Source organism: Bufo gargarizans, chromosome 3 (assembly GCF_014858855.1).
Source record: "Bufo gargarizans isolate SCDJY-AF-19 chromosome 3, ASM1485885v1, whole genome shotgun sequence".
NCBI classification, from domain to species: Eukaryota; Metazoa; Chordata; class Amphibia; order Anura; family Bufonidae; genus Bufo; species Bufo gargarizans.
In genome coordinates this window covers 602410838-602432565 of record NC_058082.1, presented here as the reverse complement: position 1 = coordinate 602432565, position 21728 = coordinate 602410838, and the positions used below count along the sequence as shown (strand labels likewise).

The following is a 21728-nucleotide window of genomic DNA, read 5'->3' as shown; positions in this document are numbered from 1 at the left end:
TCTTTTATTATTTCTACTAGAAGCTATGAATGAATTGCTAGCAGTCTGCAGTAAGGGTACAGAGGGGTGTTACCAGTTGGGGGGGTGTACCTGCACAGTCTGACTCTATCCATTCAGTGCTACCATTGTCAAACTGTGCAGCCACCCCCCCCCCCCCCCAAACTTGTTACCGCCCCTCTGTACCCTTACTGCAGACTGCTAGCAATTCATTCATAACTTCTAGTAGAAATAATAAAGAAACGGCACAATGTAGAGCCATAAGAATAGATGCTTCACAATTGGTATTACATGGGGAATGCATGAAGGTATTAAAATAGGCATGTCAGGAGAGGTGACGGGTCCTCTTTACCTAACATTAATATAGTAGGCACCTCTGTGTAATGTTCTGTGGGTCATGAGTGGGATGAATATGTATATTGGCACCTCAGACATGCCATCATTTCCTCAGGCTGGAGCTGATAGCAGAGTCAGCGTTGTGATGAGTTTTACTGGAAATCCACTCGTTAATGATCCAGCGATGTTACAACCTCATTGCTCTTTTATGAGGTTCACATCATCCAGGTTTATGTGCGGCCATCATCTGAATCCTCTGTAAAATGAAGCTTAGAATTGTCTGAAGTGCAGTAAAGTCATTAAAAGGATTCTGCCTATTAATAACGGTTATTGATCCGGAGATGGTATAAACCATGTACGCCTGCTCACTCACACTGACTACATGGCCCCATAGATGCCGTATATCACAACAGGAGATTATACCGGATGTCCCTTCTCCAGTCACCATATGTGCCCCAATTCCCATGCTTCAGACGAGGCATTCTCCATTATGAAAGTCACTAGGGATGAGCGAATCGACTTCGGATGAAAGATCAGAGGTCGATTGACATAAAACTTCGTTAGAATACTGTACCGAGCGAGCGCTCAGTACAGTATTAGAATGTATTGGCTCCGATGAGCCGAAGTTATTACTTCGTTAGACTTTGTATAATAATTTCAGAAATTCATTTCTACTGTTAAAAACCTTTTACTGAACTCTAGTTCGGTCCAAGGTACCACTGGTTTTTAGCAGTAGAAATTAATTTCTGAAGTTATTACCCGAAGCCTCGCAAGATTTTGCAAAGTAATAACTTCGGCTCATCGGAGCCAATACATTCTAATACTGTACTGAGCGCTCGCTCCGTACAGTATTCTAACAAGTGTGAATCGTTTTATGTGAATCGACCTCGGAAGTTTCATTCGAAGTCGATTTGCTCATCCCTAAAAGTCACCTTACTCGTATCATGGAGGCGGTAGACATTCAGGACCAGCAATGTCAGGTTATCAGATTTGCAATTGGCAAACACAGATGCTGCACAGAGCAAAATGGCTCTTTCTAGGGGCTGTGATAGTATTTTTGAGAATGCATTTTTGCCAAGGAATAGTTTCTCATGGTTTTTCTTTGTGTTTAATAGATCGGCCCATAATGTCAAGTCATGTCTGGTCAGTTGGCATGTTAGCTTTGACAAACCCTCATCTGCATGCAGGGGTGGATTGCCCATAGACCATACAGAGAAATTTCCCAGTAGGCCGGTGCCCATTAGGCCACCTGAGCTCTCCTCATGGCCGGCAGCCAGGTACATAACAATCTGCTCCTTTCAACATTAATTAATGCAGACGCCCTCCTGAATTAAACTGTATTGCCGTCCTCAGGACGGTGATATAGTTAAATAATGCAGCGGGGAGGCAGTATTTTGTGAGGCACTGTAGTATTTGGTTCTGCGGGGGCTGTATTTTGTGCTGCACTAAGGTGTTGCTGGATCCATCTACTTCTGTTGTCCCAGCCTACGTGTGCTGTCCCACCATCTGTCAGTTTGGAACTACCTGCAACATTGGGGCCACTTTTAGGTTTTTTCCAGGGCCACTTTAAGTTCCCAGTCCAGCCCTGTCTGCATGCCTAACTTTGACAACCCCTGCATGTTTAGCTGTGACAACTTCTTATCTACAGATACACCTTCTCCTTTACAGTCCCAGCTTTGACAACCCCCTCATCTACTCTACATGTTAAGCTGACAACCTCTCATCTACTTGTCCATTTTTGACAAGTCCCTTGTTTTCATGTCCATAGTTAACATTGCCCTCATGTACTTGTCCACCTTTCACAAACCCTCATCCACACAGCCACTTTTGTCAACCCTTTTGATCTCCATGCCCAGCTTGTCAGTGTCCATCTTTGAAAGGTTCCTTAGCTACATCACCAGATTTGACAACCCCCTCATCTACATGTTCAGCGGACAACCCCCTCATCTACATGTTCAGCGGACAACCCCCTCATCTTCTCTTATCAGATGTCTATCTTTGACAACACCCCAATTTGCATCTCCACCTTTGACAAACCCTCATGTACACAACCACCTTTGACAGCCTGACTTAGGCTACTTTCACACTAGCGTTATTCTTTTCCGGTATTGATTTCCGTCACAGGGGCTCAATACCGAAAAAGAACTGATCAGTTTTATCCCGATGCATTCTGAATGGAGAGCAATCCGTTCAGGATGCATCAGGATGTCTTCAGTTCAGTCTTTTTGACTTTTCAGGACGGAGATAATACCGCAGCATGCTCCGGTTTTATCTCCGTCCAAAATTCCGGAACACTTGCATTTTTCCCATTAAAATGCATTAATCCCGGCCCTGAGTGTTCCGGCAAAACAGATCAGTTTTTGCGGTCTGCGCATGCTGAGACCGCAAAAAATCAGAAAAAAAAAAAAATTCCGGATACGTTTTTTCCGGATGACAATGCATTTGACAGACGGATCTCAAAACTGGAATTGAAAACGCAGATGTGAAAGTAGCCTTTTCTACATGCCCCGCTTGTCTACGTGGCCGGCTTTGACAAGCCCCTTCTTTACTTCATCTTATGTAACAACCCCTCATCTAGATCCCCGGCTACTACAAACATGTTCCTTCTACAAGTTAATGTTGAAGGTCCTCCCGCCAGTGCTGTTGTCTGACTCTATAGAATTGCCGAGGCGCTCAGTAGTGCACTCTGTTGTCGGGATCTGCTAGTCTCTGATATGGTCATGATCAATACTGAGAATTTTTAATCTAAATGTCTACTATTAGGACATGGGGTTTTTCCATATATTTTCATTTTCTTTGCAACACACAAACCTAAGACGAGACCATCTAAAATGTACACTTTTATTTCATTCATATTTGTGCTTTTAATCTTTTACCAGATCAGATCCAAGCAATGAAAGCCTAAGAAGATGAGAGAATCTGGCATCCCTCCACCTCCTGCACACCTGGACCCAAGAAAGTGCTATCGTCCGTATAGTTTACCAGACTGAGTGAGACTCCTATATCTACCATTATCTAGCACCTCGGGTTTTGTAAAGCATAAATAGTGCAATGTTACAATGGGAAATACTCAATTGTATGAATTAATGAATAATACATTTCTTCAACTTTTTATGTATTTTGTTGAAATCGTGAAATTCCACTTGTCCAACTTGTAAATACTACAATGTTTGTGGGTTACGTTTTAACTTATTAATTTATTCACCTCTGTATTATGGCAATTGTACTGTAATATATCATAAAAGTAGATTTTGTATTTTAGAATTGAAAATACATCAGCAAACCTGAGCAATATTACAGATGTAATTTTAATGTGTGAGAAAGGAAATAAACAAATATATTGAAAAAACTTCCATTTTGCATTCCATCCAGGAATTCCTAACCCCACCAAACTCAAACCCAGTAAAGTTCAGGTTCACTCCTCCCTATACAGGAGTGCTCATAGGCTGGTGCTTTTTCGTACAGTGTGAAAGTACGGCTATCGCTGCTGTATTGCAGGGTGGTCCTAACCCCTGGAAATGAACATTGTATAATGTGATGGAAAACTGAATCCAGCCAGCAAAGAAGGCAATATGGGCAATCACAGTACATTAGTAAGTGCCTTGTATTTACTGTATCTACATGATAAATGCCATTTGCTGAAGTGAGACAACCCCTTTAATGTGGTTTTCCAAGATATTTTTACTCTGGATAGGTCATCAGTATTTTTTCTTGGGGGTCTGAATAGGTTCTCAGTATCTGTTTGTGGGGGTTCTACACCTGGGACCCCCCGCCGATCTACTGTTTGAGAAGGCACCAGCGGTTGCAGTAGTTCCATAACCTTATCCCCCCCCCAGCCCGAGGGGTTCTCAATTACTTTTTGTAAAGGTCTACATAATTAAATCTGCTGTGAGGTGGAGGTCCAGACCAAACACCAAGAGGTGAGGGTACCACACACTCATTGGGGGCCACTAAATTAATAGTCTTATTTACCTCACATTTTTAGTACCCCACATTTCTAGCATGCCACTAGGAGGGCCACTTACCACTCACTAACTGTGGGGCCACTCTGCTGTTATTGATGCTGCCATATAGAGGGACTCTGACCAGTCACTGACTATGGGGACAATCTGGCTAATTTTATGGGGGGGAGTTTAGTGCTTATGTTTTAGGCTCATGCAGGTCATACACACAGGGAGATCGTCCACAGTCCTCAGTTCTGCCCACAGATAACACAGTTGAGATGATTGCTGGCAGCACATGTCCAAATGTATTACAAAGGAGGGAAGCCTCCTCCCCCCAGTGCTGGACATCCATCCTCTCCCCTGCAGCCCTAGTCTGGTGGAGACATTGACCTCTCCTCCCAGTGCTGGACAGCCATCCTCTCCCCTGCACCCCTGATTTGGTGCAGACACTGACCTCTCCTTCCCCCCCCCCCCCAGTGCTGGACAGACATCCTCTCCCCTGCAGCCCTAGTCTAGTCTAGTGGAGACCTCTCCTGCGCCACTTCCCCAGTGCAGGAGCGGAAGAAACCTGCTCTGCACATCCTCAGACTGCTATCACAGATTCACTCAGGGTAGAAACTATGTAGGCGGAGCCGACTTCTCCCTCCCTACCAGGGGCGGACTGACAACTCATGGGGCCCCCGGGCAATAGGAGATTATGGGGTCCCTGTCCACCCTCAAGCCCCACCCATAAACAGCCACCCACATCACCTACATTTGGTACAGAATTTCTCTTCACTATGTTACAAAATAAATGTTTAAATTTTTTTTTTTAAATCACGCCCTCCACCACAACACAAGCCTATCTCAGACACGATCAGCCCTGCACTGAGGCTGTACAGCGTTGCATTCTGCAAGGGGTGTATTTCCCCTGTAACTGGGGCTACTGTGTCAGCCCCAGTTACAGAAGAAATCAATAGTAAAAAAAAAAAGAGTGAATTTTAATGTCCCCCGGAGGTCTTGTATGAACTTATGGGGGACGCAAAGTGTAAAAAAAAAAATGTAAAATAGAAAAAATTTCATAGACATATTTGGTATTGCCATGTCGGTCGGCTCTATAAATATATCACATGATCCACCCAGTCCGATAAACACCATAAAAAAAAAAAAACTGTGTCAAAAAAAGGCCATCATCACAAAAAGTGCAACACCAAGTGATCAAAAAGGCGTATGTCCGACAAAATGGTACCAATAAAACCGTCACCTCTTCCCGCAAAAAATGAGCCCCTACAAAAAAAAAGTCACATGACCTAACCCCTCAGGTGAACGCTGTAAAAATAAATAAATAAAAACTGTGCTAAAGCAACCAATTTTTGCCTATTGCTCCATAAAGTGTTATAATGAATGATCAAAAAATCATATGTACCCAAAAATAGTACCAATAAAACTAGTTTCCAAAATGGGGTCACTTTTTGGGAGTTTCTACTGTAAGGCTGCATCAGGGGGGCTTCAAATGGGACATGGCATCTAAAAACCAGTTCAGCAAAATCTGCCTTCCAAAAACCATGTGGCGCTCCTTTTCCTCTGCGCCCTGCCGTGCGTCCTTACATCAGTTTATGACCACATGTGGTGCGTTTCTGTAAACCGCAGAATCGGGGTAATAAACTTTGTTTGGATGTTCACCCTCGATGTGTTAAAGAAAAAAATTGATTAAAATGGAAAATATGCCCAAAAAGTTAAATTTAAAATTATTATCTCCATTTTCCTTTAATTCTTGTGGCACACCTAAAGGATTAACAAAGTTTGTAAAATCAGTTTTAAGTAACTTGAGGGGTGTAGTTTCTACAATGGGGTCATTTATGAGGGTATCCACTATGTATGCCCCATAAAGTGACTTCAGACCTGAACTGGTCCTTAAAAAGTGGGTTTTGGCAATTTTCTTAAAAATGTTAAGAACTGCTTCTAAAATTCTAACTCTTCTAACATCCTAAAAAAATAAAATGACATTTACAAAATGATGCCAACATAAAGTAGACATATGGGGAATGTTAAGTAATAAATATTTTACGAGATATCACTTTCTGTTTTAAAAGCAGAGAAATTGAAATTGTGTTCCAAAATTATTACCACATAAAGTGAGAACATGTCAGATTTGCAAAATTAGGCCTGGTCAGGAAGGAGGGGGTAAATGGCCCAGATGTGAAGTGGTTAAAGACCCAACATGTGACGTACTATTGCATCACATGCCCTGAAGGGGTTATAGAGTTATGCCACAAAAAGTATTACTATGCAATCACTTGGGCATTTCAAATGTAGTATCAATGCAATGTAACCGAGATGCCATGAAAACATTGTTTTGTATATATTACATTTTCCTCTCTAGTAGCGCCTCCTGCTGTTTATCTTGTGGCCAATATTCTGGTCCACCTTCTCCTGCATTCAGAGGTGGACTAATGCTCAGTAGCTTCCCTGCTCCCCTTCCCTCAGTGCTGGTCTAGTGATCTCATAGTGAAGCAAGTGAAATGGCCCAGAGGGCGGCATTACATACCATAGTGCTGTAGTGGAATACCTGGCTCAGTGAGGGAGGGACCATTTCTACGCTGGGTTTAACAGGAGCTGAATGCAGTACACCACTGGGAAATGTAGGTGCTTGATTGTCTCATGTGACAAACTGCTGACAGGAAGACATGAAGTGCGCAGGAGCGGCGAATCTTGTGAACGGCGCTGGCGCTGGATTTCTGAAGAACCTAGGGCGGGCCAGAGGGGTGAAAGGGGAGAGGTTTCATATGAAAAGCGACAAAGGGCCTGGGCACCTTCAGAGCTAATTAACATATTGAATAAAAGTGTTTTTTTTGTTTGTTTTGTTTTTAGAAAATAAGCGACGGACAGCTATACAGTAAGTTGCATTCCAATATGGGGACTATAATGCAGATCATGGTGTTAGTGTTCTATAATGGTCAGTTTAGGTGAAAGACTCCCTTTAAGTATATGTTTTCTGTTGGACTCTGCAGGATGAAAAAGCATAGTGTACTGCACATATTTATTCTTTTTCCCCCCCAATGTATATCCTAATCGTGGGACAAAAGCCTAATGTGAACAGCCCCTAAAGGATCCCCGCTGTTGCAGTGTCTCCACTTCCTGCTCCTGTCTCACTGGCTGCAGCAGTGACCCACCTCACCAAGTGATTGGCTGAGCGGCAAACCCACCCATTTCCTGTCATGTCGATACAGGAGCAGAAAGTGGAGCCCATTGGGGACTACCCCGCCGTCAGTACAGCAACAGCAGTAAATACAAGTTTACTGAAAATCTATCATCGAACTAATGAAAATCAGACATTATCTTTTGAATTGTAGTTCAACAGAACAATTTATAAAACTAATGAAACTGGCTTGGACAGGTTAAAGGGTTTGTCCTGCTCCGAACCCCGGTAACATGGCCCGCAGAAACTGTGGCTGGTCAGGACCGCTAATACAAGGATGGCACGGTCCGCCAGAAGGGAAGTTGCTAAAACAGAGTTGTTCTCTGTACTGGCTCATGAGTGGAAGACCCCCCTGTACGATGTCCACATGCTTTAATATAGCATCTGGACAGGGTTTGATTCCATAAGATGAACCCTTTTAAAGGGAACAGTTGCGTGACTTTGCGGTCCTAATTCTCCGATTCTGGGGACTATATAAACGCTTGTGTTTGAATAAAGCTGAATGTAGAAGTGTAAAAGCCTGCTCCATTTTACTCGGCAGTAATGTGACTGCTCTGTGTCGCTTGGCACTGGCTATTATACAAGGCTGACTGCATTAAAAGCAGGGCATCTATGTAGCTCATGGTTTAAACATGAGCAGTCTATTTTATCCATCTACCAGGGAGCCGTTTGCCGGATGAAGACATCAATAATGCACATTTTTCAAGTGGTTTGCTATGGACGACAATATGGAAATGAGTAAAGCATTTTTGTTTTAATGAGTAAAAATAATAGCGATTGGTTTCAATTATCGTTTGGAAAATGTCATATTTTCCTGTGCCGATGGGCGCCTCAATCTGTTCATTAAATGCAGCTCTCCTTAAAGGGGTTGTCTGAGTTTTAACTTTTTTTTTATTGGCAGCGACAGGATAAAAAAATAAATTAAATAGACTCGCCGTCAGAACCCCCTCTGTTTCAGTGCATCCACCCTACGCCAACGTGCACATATACCGGCAGTCTCATGCCATACAGCACTAAAGCCAGTTACTGTGTACAGCGAGGACATGTATACCACTGCTGCAGCCAAAATACTATGTCACAGCAGCTCTGACAGGGTGGGAAGGGGCATCAGCACTGGATCGGAGGGGTACAGGACAGTAATTTATTATTATTTACCAGTGTTTTAAAATATTTTCCCCGCAGTCAACATTTATCACTGCTGGGACCATCACTGATCGCTAGAAAGGTCCCCAACCAGAAGCCCACAGTCAGGCATGCAGAAAGAATAGAACTGGACAGAAAACTCCTTGCTAGCTACCGTATCCCCTAACCGGTGTGGGGGGGACCTGGTGTCGACCAATGACATTAGATTGTCAGTGGAATACACCGCAGATACAGATGCAGCAGGGTTGGGCTGTCACTATACCATACCGGTATCTCTATAAGGGTCCATTTACATGTTCGGGAATGTGTCCGCACCTGGTCCGCGGCTCCCGAAAAAAAATAGAACATATTCTATTATTCTCCTCACAAGAATAGGCAGTTCTATGGGGATGCTGGCCAGATGTATTGCGGATCCGCAATACACTACGGACGTGTGAATGGAGCCTTAGTTATTTGTAGTTAAATAGGGTTCTCAACTCTACTGAGTCTAATCTGATGTCTAGGGGAGAAACGACGGGGAAAGGGCTTTCAGAATATTTTTCCAAACGGGTTACTACTGCAAGTATTTGAATGTATTTTAATTAGCAGTGTTTCAGCTGTATATGTTCATAGGTATTTGCAGAATTTAATGGGGGGGGGAAGGTTTGCTATGATGATCACAAGTCATTTATAACTATGCTAGAAGTGTTGTTTGAGATCATAAATAGAAGCAACGTGATAAAATAATAAAACTAATATTTACCTGTGAGATTCCTCACCTCTCTGGTGCTCCTCTCCGGTTTTTGTTTACTGCAGCGACTACATGCTCGTCTACACACGTGACTGCTGCAGCCAATCGTAGACCTCAACAGTGGAAACAACAAAGAGCAGTGATTGGCGGCAGACTGTTGCGGAGCACTGAAACGTTAACGGATGGGGATCACACTGATGAGTATGGGCTCTTTTGTTATTTTATCTCATTGCTTGCCTTTGTCCAGTCCATTTACATTTCACTTTGTAACACTGACAGGTTTAATATGGCTCCTATTGTGTTCTGTAATACAGCAACCCATAAAAGTCTATGGGCTTATACTGTACCCCCGTATACCTCTTAATTTCATATGGCGGCTGTTTCTGTTAGATCCCTACTCCATAAAAAATGGTGACATGCTTGTAACTTGTCTTTAGTTTGACTGCTTTGGTGACCACTGTATGGGTACATGCGGTGATCACGGGAGGGTCTGTGTGCTGTAAGAATATATGGCAGCTCTACGATGCTCAAACACATGTGGGAGCCTCACAGAGAACAGGAAGCAGAACAAGTTCATGCTGCTTCACGATGAAACCGTGCCAGGCCAGGGTACTCAACTGAATGATTGTGGATCCTGGGGAAGATGGCAAACAGAGATGGGCGCGCAGTCCCTGCTGTGACGTCTTTTGTGATAAAGATTTAACCATCAATCTCATTTCAGCTTTACTAGTTTAGCAGAGTTTCTATTAGTCATCTGGCAGGGAACAATAGGTGGACTGCTAAGTGCATGCCAAGAGGAAGGAAACCGCAGCAAGTGTCATTTCAACATATTAGCATACAAAGAAAACTTCACTTTTTTTTTTTGAATTCTTTTAAGATTAATATAAGGTCTAAAGGGTGTATTAGACTGCCAGATTTTCTGCCCGATAATGTTCCTGTGAGCTCTCGTTACCGATCATCTTGCAGTCTAATACTGCCTCTGATTGCCCGATGACCAAGCAAATGCTCCTTCATCAAGCATGCTGAAAGATCTGGATTTACCGATGGCAGATCGCTCTGATTAATAGCGATCTGCCGCCGGCACACCGCTGTCCTGCATGGGGATGGACTACGGCATAGCGATCACTCCTCCCCATGTTGCATAGGACATCGCTGCATGTGGTGTCTTCTGCTAACTATCTGCTGATTGCCAGGAGGGAACGCTTCCCTCCCGGGGATCCCTAGCAGCATTGGGGTGTCTAAAACACCCTTAATGGGTGGAAAGATGTGATAGAACTGTTATATCGTAGGAGTATGTTATATAGTACAACCTTCCCTTACTGAGCTTAGATTCTTACTCTGCTGGAGAGAGGCCCTTTCTTTCTTCACCATCTACAGTGCACTATTTGTTACACGGATGAACTGTATAATGAGAAAATGTCCTTAAAGAGGTTTTCCGAGATTCTGATGTTAATGGGCTGTCCTCAGCATAGGTCATTAATATAAGATCAGTGGGGGTCCGACTCCCATCACCCCGACCAATCAGCTTTAGAAGAGGCTGTGGTGCTACAGTGAGCGCCCAGGCCAGTTACAAAACATTCATCTGTCACATGCCAGGTGAATGGGCCTGAGCTGCAGTACCAAGCATGGCCGCTATCCAATGCATGGCGCTGTGTGTGGTAAGCTGCAAGGAGGCCACAGCACTCCAGTAAGTGCCGCAGCCTTCTAAAACAGCTAATCGGCAGGAGTCCGGCAGTAAGTGCCGCAGCCTTCTAAAACAGCTAATCGGCAGGAGTCCTGGGTGATGGACCCCACCAATCTATCCTGAGGGTAGGTCATCAATATCAGAATCTTGGAAAAACCCTTTTAAATCAAGTTATTTTTAAAAAGCATATTTTTAACAATATTTTTTTTTTGTTTTAAATTTCCATGTCACAATCTATATTTTATTACAGCTTTCGCACTTCTGAGCCTTGTAATAGGTTTTCTATTCTGTAGAGATCACCTTCAATAGGCATTTCATTATCACAGGCAGGATTACAATGAAAGATAATAAATATACAGTGATACCTCGGTTCACGAACTTAATTCGTGAACTGACTCTGGTCGCGAACCGAATTGGTCGCGAACCGAGGCACATTTTCCCATAGGGTTCAATGTAAATCCGGTTAATCCGTGCTGACCTTTTTTTGGGGGTTTTTGAAGCACAAAAATATGAAACAAATTACAATACACATTAGTATGTATAAAGAGAGGACACTAACCTTGCTTGAGATGACTTCTGGCATGGAGGAAGGCAGGTGGGAGGCAGTTATTGTTTGGGGGGAGAGTCCCCCTCCATAAGGACATCAGGGGGAACTGTACAATACAGTAAGTACAGTACTGTAGTACAGTACAGTATGTGCTAAAAAGCACACCAAAAATAAAAAAATCACTTAAAATTATTGCAGAGTACTCACAGTACTTCTTTCTGTGTCTCTTCTTCTCTCCACGGTCTTCCTACAGGAAGTCACGACCATGTGACAGCCTGGAAATAGCATTAAAATGGCCGCGGCTCCTGTTCGTGAACCGGAGCATATTTTTATGAACTTTTCTGTTCGTGAACCGAGTTGTTCGTGAACAGAAGCGTTTGTGAACCGAGGTATCACTGTATATATATTAGACTAGCAGAAGGACCCTGCTTCGCTCGGTATAATTCATCGATTTCATTTAATGTTTCTGTGTGTCGTTAAAAGATATCCACAGTATCCCCCATAACTGTGATCTCTACAGCACCCCGCCCCCTTAACAGTGAACTCCACAGTCCCCCTCCCCTTAACACTGACCCCCCCAGAGTGCTCCACCTCCTTACAATGGGACGTCTACAGCAGCCGACCCCTTAACTTTGAGCTTCACTGCAGCCTCCCCCTTTAACAGTGAGTTTCACAGCACCTCACTCCCTTGACATTGACCTTCTCAGGGGCACTCCGCCTTAACAGTGACCTATACAGCACCCTGCCCCTTTAACAGTGACCTCTACACTGCCTGCCCCTTTATGTGACCTCCACAGTGTCCCCCCCTTTAACAGTGACTGCCACAGTGCCCGTCCCTTTAACAGTGACTGCCACAGTGCCCGTCCCTTTAACAGTGACTGCCACAGTGCCCGTCCCTTTAACAGTGACTGCCACAGTGCCCGTCCCTTTAACAGTGACTGCCACAGTGCCCGTCCCTTTAACAGTGACCGCCACAGTGCCCGTCACCTTTAACAGTGACCTACACGGTGCCCGCCCCTTTAACAGTGACCTCCACAGTGCCTGCCCCTTTAACAGTGACCTCCACAGGGCCCTGCCCCTTTAAGGCTAGAAATACTGACGGTGCCCGTCACGATGTTTGTGGTCTGGCGAGCTGGTGGTCGTGAGGCACAAATCACAACCAGATTTGACAAGTACGGGTTTATTGAGACAACGCGTTTCAGGGTGCGCATGACCCCTTTATCAAGTCTGGTGTGCTGCAGCTGCAGGTGCAGCTGGATGTTTGCTGTTCGATTAATGCTCCCCGGTCGCTTTTACTGACAATGTACAATGCTTTGCCAGAGATGAATTAGATATGGCTGAAGCGCTGTGGCTTTGCTATTATACTTGGTCAGGCAATGCTGTTGCGGTGGTGAGACTGATGTAGCTGGGGTATTCTGGCCCGGCTACTGCACGTGGTGCGTGCTGTAAGGACACAGGCTATGGCTACATGACAAATGTGCAACATTTTGTCTCAACAATTTTTATAATGATAAGCTATGGTGTCACACTGTGACATGTTGCGACTGTGACACGACAGTCGCAAAAAAATCCATCCAAGATGGATGCATGTAGCAGTGTAGTTGTGCCCTATGTGTCGTGCGACTTGGGTTGGCTGGGTTGTTATGGAAACCTGGAGTAAAGCTGTGTGTGTGGAGACTAAGAGCCTGCGAGCTTCTATTGGCTGATAAGAGACATGTGACCGTGTGTATGGCAGTTGGCAAATGAATAGAAAGACTTGCAGGCTTGTATTGGCTAATGCAGGTCATTTTGGGGGAATATCTCAGAAACGGTACGTCCTAGAGAGCTGAGACCACCACAAGATTTCTTTCCTCGTGTATACCACGTTTCGTTGAAGTGGATGGATGCGTTTTTGAGTTTTCGCGGAACATGCACTCGTACATACATACATACATACATACATATATACGTTCTTTTTTATATATATAAGAAGATAAATAAAGGTGGCAGCAGGTAAAGCGTTAAATGACGTATATGTTCCACATAGGTTTCTCACCTATACATGGTGAGGGGCTCCGTTCCTAGCCCTGGAACAATTTACTCTGCAGCCACTTTATTAATGCAGCTGGGCTGAGGCCTACTTAAAGACCCAGGGGGTCAGTCAGCACATCCCAGTGCGCAGGTGCATGTCGCTATGGCTAAAAACACAAATAGAGCAACACATAGTGCAACAGCACTCTACAAACCAAATGAAGTACAAAGACATATTACATTGCAAATGCTATGCTAATAAATTAGAGATGCTTGGCAAATATATTTTGTACAAAAATATTTGAGCCCGTCTGCTGCACGTCAAGGTGATCTTTTTAAGACGGGAACCTAACGCTAAGTTCACCTGTTATGTGCCATGACAGCGACCATGAAGTTCAGGAGGTGTAGGTTCTGTTTTGCCTCACAGGCTTGAGTATATAGTTTGCTCTGAATGCATGTGGGTACTTGTAGTCCCTGGATTCAGTGGAGGCCATTTTGGCAGCACAGAGATATAAACCAAAAGGGGCCCAGCATGCATGTGGAACCTACACCTCCTGAACTTCATGGTCGCTGTCATGGCACATAACAGGTGAACTTAGTGTTAGGTTCCCGTCTTATAAAGATCACCTTGACGTGCAACAGACGGGCTCAAATATTTTTGTACAAAATATATTTGCCAAGTATCTCTAATTTATCTGTAATATGTCTTTGTACTTCATTTGGTTTGTAGAGTGCTGCTGCACTAGGTGTTGTTCTATTAAAGACCCAGGCTGCATTATGTGGGAGAGAGCCAAACAGGGTAGTTGCTATGTGTGAGTAGAAGGTACAGGTTGCTGTTACTCTGTGTTATTTGGGACAGTCAGGTCCGTTACTGTCTAGTTAGTGCTCGGACGAGCAGGAGTTTCTTTATGTTGTGTTTTCTTTTTGAACCGTGCATCCTGTACATGTGCTGCCTGTTTACGCTGACAATAAATGCCAGAAAGGACAGCGTTTTGAAACCTTAAAGTCTGTCTGGGTCTCTATAGCATTGGACTTACTCGGACCAGTGAGCTAAATAGAAAAGTCCACTATGTATGTGTGTGTATATATATATATATATATACATACAGTATAGTAGATAACATCGCATCTACCATTCACACTAGGGGATGGTCACAACTCCTCACAAACCCCGACCCTGGCACAATTACCTCTGTACAGGTCACAGAGCATGCCCACCACAACACTTGCATAGAAGTCAAAGAGTTATCTCTAGTCTAAAGGGTCCTATTGGTGCTGGGTGCTGTAAAGCATATCTGTGAATTAACAACAGTTGTTATGATGTCCCTCAAGCTGGAATGGCCAAACTTCTTTTTTGTAACTTTTTTTTTTTTTTTTACTTTTTTTTAACGTTCCTGGGTTGCTTGAATAGAAGGCCAATGTGACACGTTGAGGCCATTCCTGCAGTTTTTTTTTGCTTTCTCCTTTTTTAGTTGCCCCAGTGTCCCTACACAGCTTCAGTTACCAGACCCGGGCATAACCACTATGCATTGTACATAGCTGTGTAGTCCTGGTTTCAGCTGATTGGTAGGGGTGCCGAGGGTTGGAGCTCCACCGATCTGATATTGATGACTTATCCTAAAGATTGGTTATTAACAGGTAAGTCCTGGAAAGTTCCTTTAAGGCAGAACTGATTTTTCTTCTTTTATCTCTGAGTCTACATTGTTATACATTCACGAGTTACAGGAACACTCCTAGGGGGTGTTTCATGACACATGGATTTAAAGACCTCCAAAGAACAAATCCCTGTGTCACTCATAGGAGTTGTGCCAAATACTGCAACCTCTAACACAGCGCTGATATACCTGTACCATATGGAAAGAAATGCCTCGATAATTGCCTTCATGAACTTTGTTCCCTGAGCGAATCAGTGAGGTTTTTGACAGCAGTGCAAATATTACACCGTGGTGATTCATCCAGCACAACCAGTTTGGTGGAATGTCTAAAATCACTGCTTGTTTGCACAAGATGGCAGCATGTACTGAAGACAAGAAACTCAATCATTGCAGCGACCTACAGTATTGACAAGACTGATATGAATCCGGCCATGTAGTAACATTTCTGGATATTGAAAGGCTTGTTTATCAGAATGTTTTGTTAACTATACTTGCTGAATGAGAGATCTACCGTATGTATTACAGATCGGTATGGTAAGTTTATATCTTAAAATATTGCACTTGTAAAACATAAGTGTTGTCTGGTGACATTCCTTTATCCGGAATAATGACATTCTTGAAGAGAAATGATGAGTGTTCAGAGGGAATCCTACTCTGTTGACTCATAATTCCCTAGCAGGGTATTTGAAAAAGTTTTTTTTCTAGAGCAAAGGGCCCTTTATATGTCTTCATTCACGTCTGCTCCAGGGCTGTTAGAGGTCTCTGTCACCAGTTCCATCGAAAATACAGGGCCAAATAGCACAGGATGTCGGGGTTTCTAATGGAACCCCAATAGACTCAGTTACAGTCAGGGTCTGGTGGGTGCCATTCGGTCCCATCATTTGATGGAAACGCCTCTTCCCCAGTCTACAACCAGTGGCTTCATGCCTAGGAGCCCATAGCAACATCTAGCTAAACTTTAGACTGCCCTGGAAATGCATCCTGGCTGGATGAAGCAATTCACAGATGAATAACCCCCTGCATTAGACAGCTCTATCAATTTATCTAGATGCAACAACAAATACAAAAATGTTGCCGTCTTTTGGAGTAAGGACCATGGGTGATTGATTCTAGCCAAGTAAGAGAGTGATTTCATGATGCGCCTCCACAAATTGGAAAAAGGGAGAAGGACATGTGGTGCAAACTGCAAACCATGATGTGTTTCTAGATCTGTAATCCACCCTTAATTACTTTTGGTCACAAATCGAAAGCTACTCCTGTTTATACCCTCAGGACAATACTTGTAATGCTAATATTAACCCATAGTGCCAGCTTCATAGTAGCCTCCACTGTTCCACCTACAGGGTGTAAAGCACTTTCCTGCCTTATGCACCCACAGCATACCCTGCTCCAGTTAAAGGTAAGGTTGTGCCTAGGAGAATCTAGATAAATACTTATGAGAATCCATGTCAACAACCACCTCAACAAACCTTCTGCGCAGGAAAGACCACACTGCACCCCTTTAAAAAAAATCCCACAATCCCCAAAATACAGCACTTTCGTAAATTCTACTGTTCACCACCGTCTATCTCAGCATTATGTGTTTTAAACCATTTAGGCGCCCGTTACCTACAAGTAACCAGCCTATCCGTTGCTATTGCATGTTACAATCTTTTCTTTTGCCAAAGTTTTTTGTTTTGTTTTTTTGGCACTAGACATCTGTATGGTTAGTTTGAAAGGATTTCCACACTTGCAGCCCACCTCCAGTCATGTAGACATGAGGTGACAATGCACTCCTACAGCAGGACTCTGCAGAGTCAACTCTAAAAAGCTCTTCACTTCTTATTACAAGTGTCAATAGCAGAAAAAAGTGAGTGCGGATTGACAATAGACTAGTTTATAGTGCCTTTCACATAGCCCGATGCAAAATGACCACTCAGAGACCCATTCACTTGCACATTGTCACCAGCACATGCCCAGTTTGCACATGGAGATATACTGCCGACAAACTACCATTTTAGGCACTGCCTAAAAGATTGTGTATTTCTTTCTTGTTGCGTGATCATCATCGCTTTTACACAAGGCAATTATCGGGAACGAGCGTTTGTATGAACATTTGTTTCCAATAATTGTCCAGATCTTTGGCCCGTACTCTAGTGCTCTTTGCTCCCTTACAGAAGCTATACCAAACCAACGAAAATGTACCAAATTCTTATGCAATATAAAATTATGTCTTAATAAATGTCCTTTTTCCGTCTGGTTATAAAATTACATTTCTAGACAACACTACTTTTAAGGGTGGTGTCACACATAACATTTTGTAGAAAAAATTCTGTCTTCCCTATTTTGGTAAATTTTTTGGCCCGATCTTTGCTGTAAGTCAGAAGGGAATTATGAAAAAACGCTGCAGTTTTTTTATGGTGTTTATTTTACTTTTGATGCATGTGTGACAAAAAAATAAACAAAAAAACTCTACCAAAAAGAGGCTTGTAAAAATGCATGAAATTCATACATATTTTACAAATACAAGTTTGATTGAAGCCTAATAATTTCAAATATTTGTGAACATCTCAAGCTCTCACCCACCTATACTTGAAAAAAAATGTTGGCATACAACTGGCCTACTCCTTATGCCAATTTATGTTAAAGGGATTCTGTCACCAAGTTTTTGGCTATAGAGCTGTGGACATGCACGGCTAGATCGCTGCTAGCATGTCCGCAATATACCTGTCCTATAGGGCTGTGTGCTTTTATTAAAAGGATTTTAGAGATATGTAAATTAGTCTTGTAAGGTGCCCAAGGGTCTGTACAAACCTTCCTGGTGCCCAGCCACACCCGCCTGTGAAGGAGCCCAGCACCGCCTATGTCCTCCGAATCTCCTCCTTTCGTCACTGATAGATTGCAGTAATCTCGCGATGCGCGGTGCCGGTATAGTGTTCCTTCCCTGTGCTAGCATCAGCCCCAGGGAAGGAACTGCGCGTGCGTGAGCTCGCGCATCGCGAGATTACTGCAATCTATCGGTGAGGAAAGGAGGAGATTTGGAGGACATAGGCAGTGCTGGGCTCCTTCATAGGCGGGCGTGGCTGGGCACCAGGAAGGTTCGTACAGACCCTTGGGCACCTTACAAGAATAATTTACATATCGCTAAAATCCTTTTTTAAAGAAAATAAAAGCACACAGCCCTATAGGACAGGTATATTGCGGACATGCTAGCGGCGATCTAGCCATGCATGTCCGCATCTCTATAGCCTAAAACTTGGTGACAGAATCCCTTTAAGGTTTTTTTTTACCCATAGTAGGAAAAAAAGGCAGATCCCATAAAACGAATTTAACAGCCCAGTGATTAGCCTACTGAGCACCATACGGGTGACAGGATTATACCCATCACATTGTTACTTATTTAAAATAAAGTACAGAGGTCTTCATGTGATAATCCTCTATAATTGTGAAATTTGAAGTGAAACCTTCCAGGGTTTAAACACTTAAAAACCTGGTACAATTATATTCTATGAAAAACTTGAGCTACCAGTTGCTCTTCTGTAGGAGATGATGATACCTGTTGACCTCAGATCATGAGAGATACATTATACAGTGAGATACACCCTCTCCTTATGTGCCTCGTAGGTCTTATGTCAGAAGTGGAATCTGAACCAGCCCACATTCACTATCAATCCTGTAAAACAAGATTTTTATAACATATGATATCTGGAAAAATGGATTTGGCTTAGATTCAGATCCCAAGGACTCTTGTTTCCTAGGCTGACTATCCAGTAGGACAATGGAAAAGGAATACAGCCTTACCTGACATATGAATCAGAGATATTTAGAAGCGTCACTTCTATGGGAGTCCTGGAGCTGGGACCTTATCTATATACTGTACTGTGAAGTGCTGTCCACCCACAGGAAGGAAAGTAAGTCCTCCAGGTATGTGAGTAAAAAACTGGGACAACTCCTTTAATGTAAGAAGTGCAACGAGTCTTAGGCTACATGCACCTGACCGTATGTGTTTTGCGGTCCGCAAATTGCGGATCTGCAAAAGAAAACGGATGACATCCGTATGCCATCTGTTTTTTTTTGCGGATCCATTGTAACAATGCCTAAAACGGACAAGAATAGGACATGTTGTATTTTTTTGGCTGGCTAGGGAACGGACATACTGATCTTCGCATTTTTTGCTGACCCATTGAAATGAACGGGTCCGCATCCTATCCGCAAAATGAACAGACACGGAAACAAAATACGTTTGTGTGCATGTAGCCTTACATCTTTGTGGCGGATTTATTCCCCTCTCTTTGCAGATTTGTTTTAATCCGGCTACATTGCTTTTCGAGCAGAAACCGATTTAAAGGGAATCTGTCATCAACTTTATGCGAACCTCACTGAGGGCATTATAAAATAGTGACAGAAATGCTGATGTGAGCGGTGTGTCACTCATGAGCTAAAAGTAAGTGGTTGCCGAGAACCAGCATCATAAGCATTACAGCACAGGCCCTGAAAAGAGTCACATCTACCTGAAAAGAGTCCTGGTTATCCATAATCTCCTGCTCTCCCTGCCCATCTGCTGATGATTGGCAGTTCTCTCCTAGAGGCAAAGGGAGAAAACTAGATAGGAGACGGTCAGTCATCAGCAGGTGGGCAGGGAGAGCAGGACTTCATGAATAACCAGGACTCTTCTCAGGTGGCCGTGACTCTTTTCCAGGCCCAGTCTGCAATGATTGTGATGTTGGTTCTCGGCAACAACTTACTTTAAACTGATAAATGACAGACCGCTGAAATCAACTTACCTGTCTCTACTTTATTCTGCCATTAGTATGGACAGCATAAAGTTGATGACAGGTTCCCTTTAAGGTCTTATTACAGCATCTCAATGTGATTCAGATCAGGACTTTGACTCAGCTACTCTATAATCTTCATTTTGTTTTTTTTGAGCCATTCAGAGGTGGGCTTGCTTGTGTGCTTCAGATCATTATCTAAGCCCAACTGCACTTGAGCTTTAAGTCACAAACCAAAGGGCAGACATTCTCATCCAGGATTTTCTGATAGCAGAATTCATGGTTTCATCAATTATGACAAGTTGTCCAGGTCCTGCAGAAACAAAGTAACCCCAGACAATTACATTACCAATACCATGCTTGATTTTATTTTTTGTAATATGTTCATATGATGGAATGTGGTGTTATCTTTATGCCAGTTGTAAAGGGACCTTTGTCTTCCAAAAATATTCCACCTTTGTTTCATCAGTCTACAGAGTATTATCCCAAAAGTCTTGGAGGTCATCACAATGTTTTTGGCAAATATAAGACAAGCTTCTGTGTTCTTTGTGGTCTGGGCCTTGTAACTCTTCCATGTCCTTCTTATTGTAGAATCGTGTTCTTTGACCTTAAGTGAGGTGAGGTCTGGAGTTCTTTCGATGTTTATCTGGACTCTTTTGTGACCACCTTGATGAGTCGCTGATACGTTCTTGGTTAAATTTTGATAGCCTGCCACTGTTGGAAGGTTCACCCATTGTTCCAAGGTTTTTCCATTTGTGGTTAAGTGCTCTTACTGTGGTTCACTGAGGTCCCGGAGCCTTAGCAATAGCCTTGTAACCCTCTCCAAGCTGATATTTTTCAGTGCCTATTTTCTGTATCTGGATGTGAATCATTTTAGAATGTGGCATCATGTGTTGCTTTTTGAGACCTTGTAGCCAGCTTTACATTGACAGACAGGTTCTATTTAGGTAATGTTTAGATTCAACATGTCTAGCAGTAATCATACCTGGGTGTTTCTGGTGAAATTCAACCCAATTGTCAATTAACTTTGTATGATTTAGTAGCTAAGGAGGCCAGGTAGGACTATATAGCACTTTCCTTCAATAAATATCATCTTTTAAAAAGAGCTTTTTCTGTTTACTTGGGTTATCTTTGTCTAGTATTAAAAGTAGTTTGATAATCTGAAAATTTTAAAGGAGGCAGACACTTTTTCACAGCACTTTACATGTAGTAATACAGGAGTCAATGAGTCCATTTTTTAAGGAAGCAGATCTTCCATTTAGGAGTCTGGGAAAGCTAGTGAGAACTCATGGGATCTGTAATGGCAGCCATGGTAGTTACCACTGAGCTTTCCCAGCAACAGATACAAGTCATAAACTACAGATTACAGTTTGTTACAACACAGAAGGACTTTTATTTAAGGCAAATGTTCTTTGAAAATATAGGTATTTCCTTAGAGCAAGTGCTAGAACAGGAGTTATGGAAGATTCACCCTCTTTTTAAAGTCACCACACAAGCTTTTAAAAAGTGCCTTCAGGCTACATATAACCTGTCAAACGTGTCTCTGTACTTAAAAAAACTTTACTCAGGTCATGTACTTCTGACACTCCCTATTCCCTATAAAGGTAAAAAACGGCCTTTGGAGTTCATAATGATAGACTTGGTTCTGCAGATGCACAGTCGTGCTTGAAAGTGTGAACCCTTGAAAATGTTCTGTATTTCTGGATAAATTTAACCGAAAAATACATCAGATTTTCACACAAGTCCTGAAAAT

At 43.0% G+C, this 21728-nt stretch overlaps 1 protein-coding gene and 1 long non-coding RNA gene across 3 annotated transcripts in view; one reads left to right on the top strand and one right to left on the bottom strand.

Moving 5' to 3' along the window:
- Positions 1 to 3676, top strand: part of ARL6 (ADP ribosylation factor like GTPase 6) — a 178568-nt gene extending 174892 nt beyond the window's left edge. For both annotated transcript variants that reach the window (XM_044284495.1, XM_044284496.1), the window contains exon 8: positions 3213 to 3676. In XM_044284495.1, the coding sequence (XP_044140430.1) occupies positions 3213 to 3238 (26 nt within the window). In that variant the 3' untranslated portion in view covers positions 3239 to 3676. The remainder of the gene's footprint in view (positions 1 to 3212) is intronic.
- LOC122930846 overlaps positions 1 to 11795 on the bottom strand; it is a 71508-nt gene extending 59713 nt beyond the window's left edge. Inside the window, exons 1-2 of the long non-coding RNA XR_006388180.1 lie at positions 11767 to 11795; positions 11572 to 11665 (exon numbers count right to left, since the gene is read on the bottom strand). This is a non-coding gene — a long non-coding RNA (uncharacterized LOC122930846). The remainder of the gene's footprint in view (positions 1 to 11571; positions 11666 to 11766) is intronic.
- Positions 11796 to 21728: the final 9933 nt, after the last annotated feature.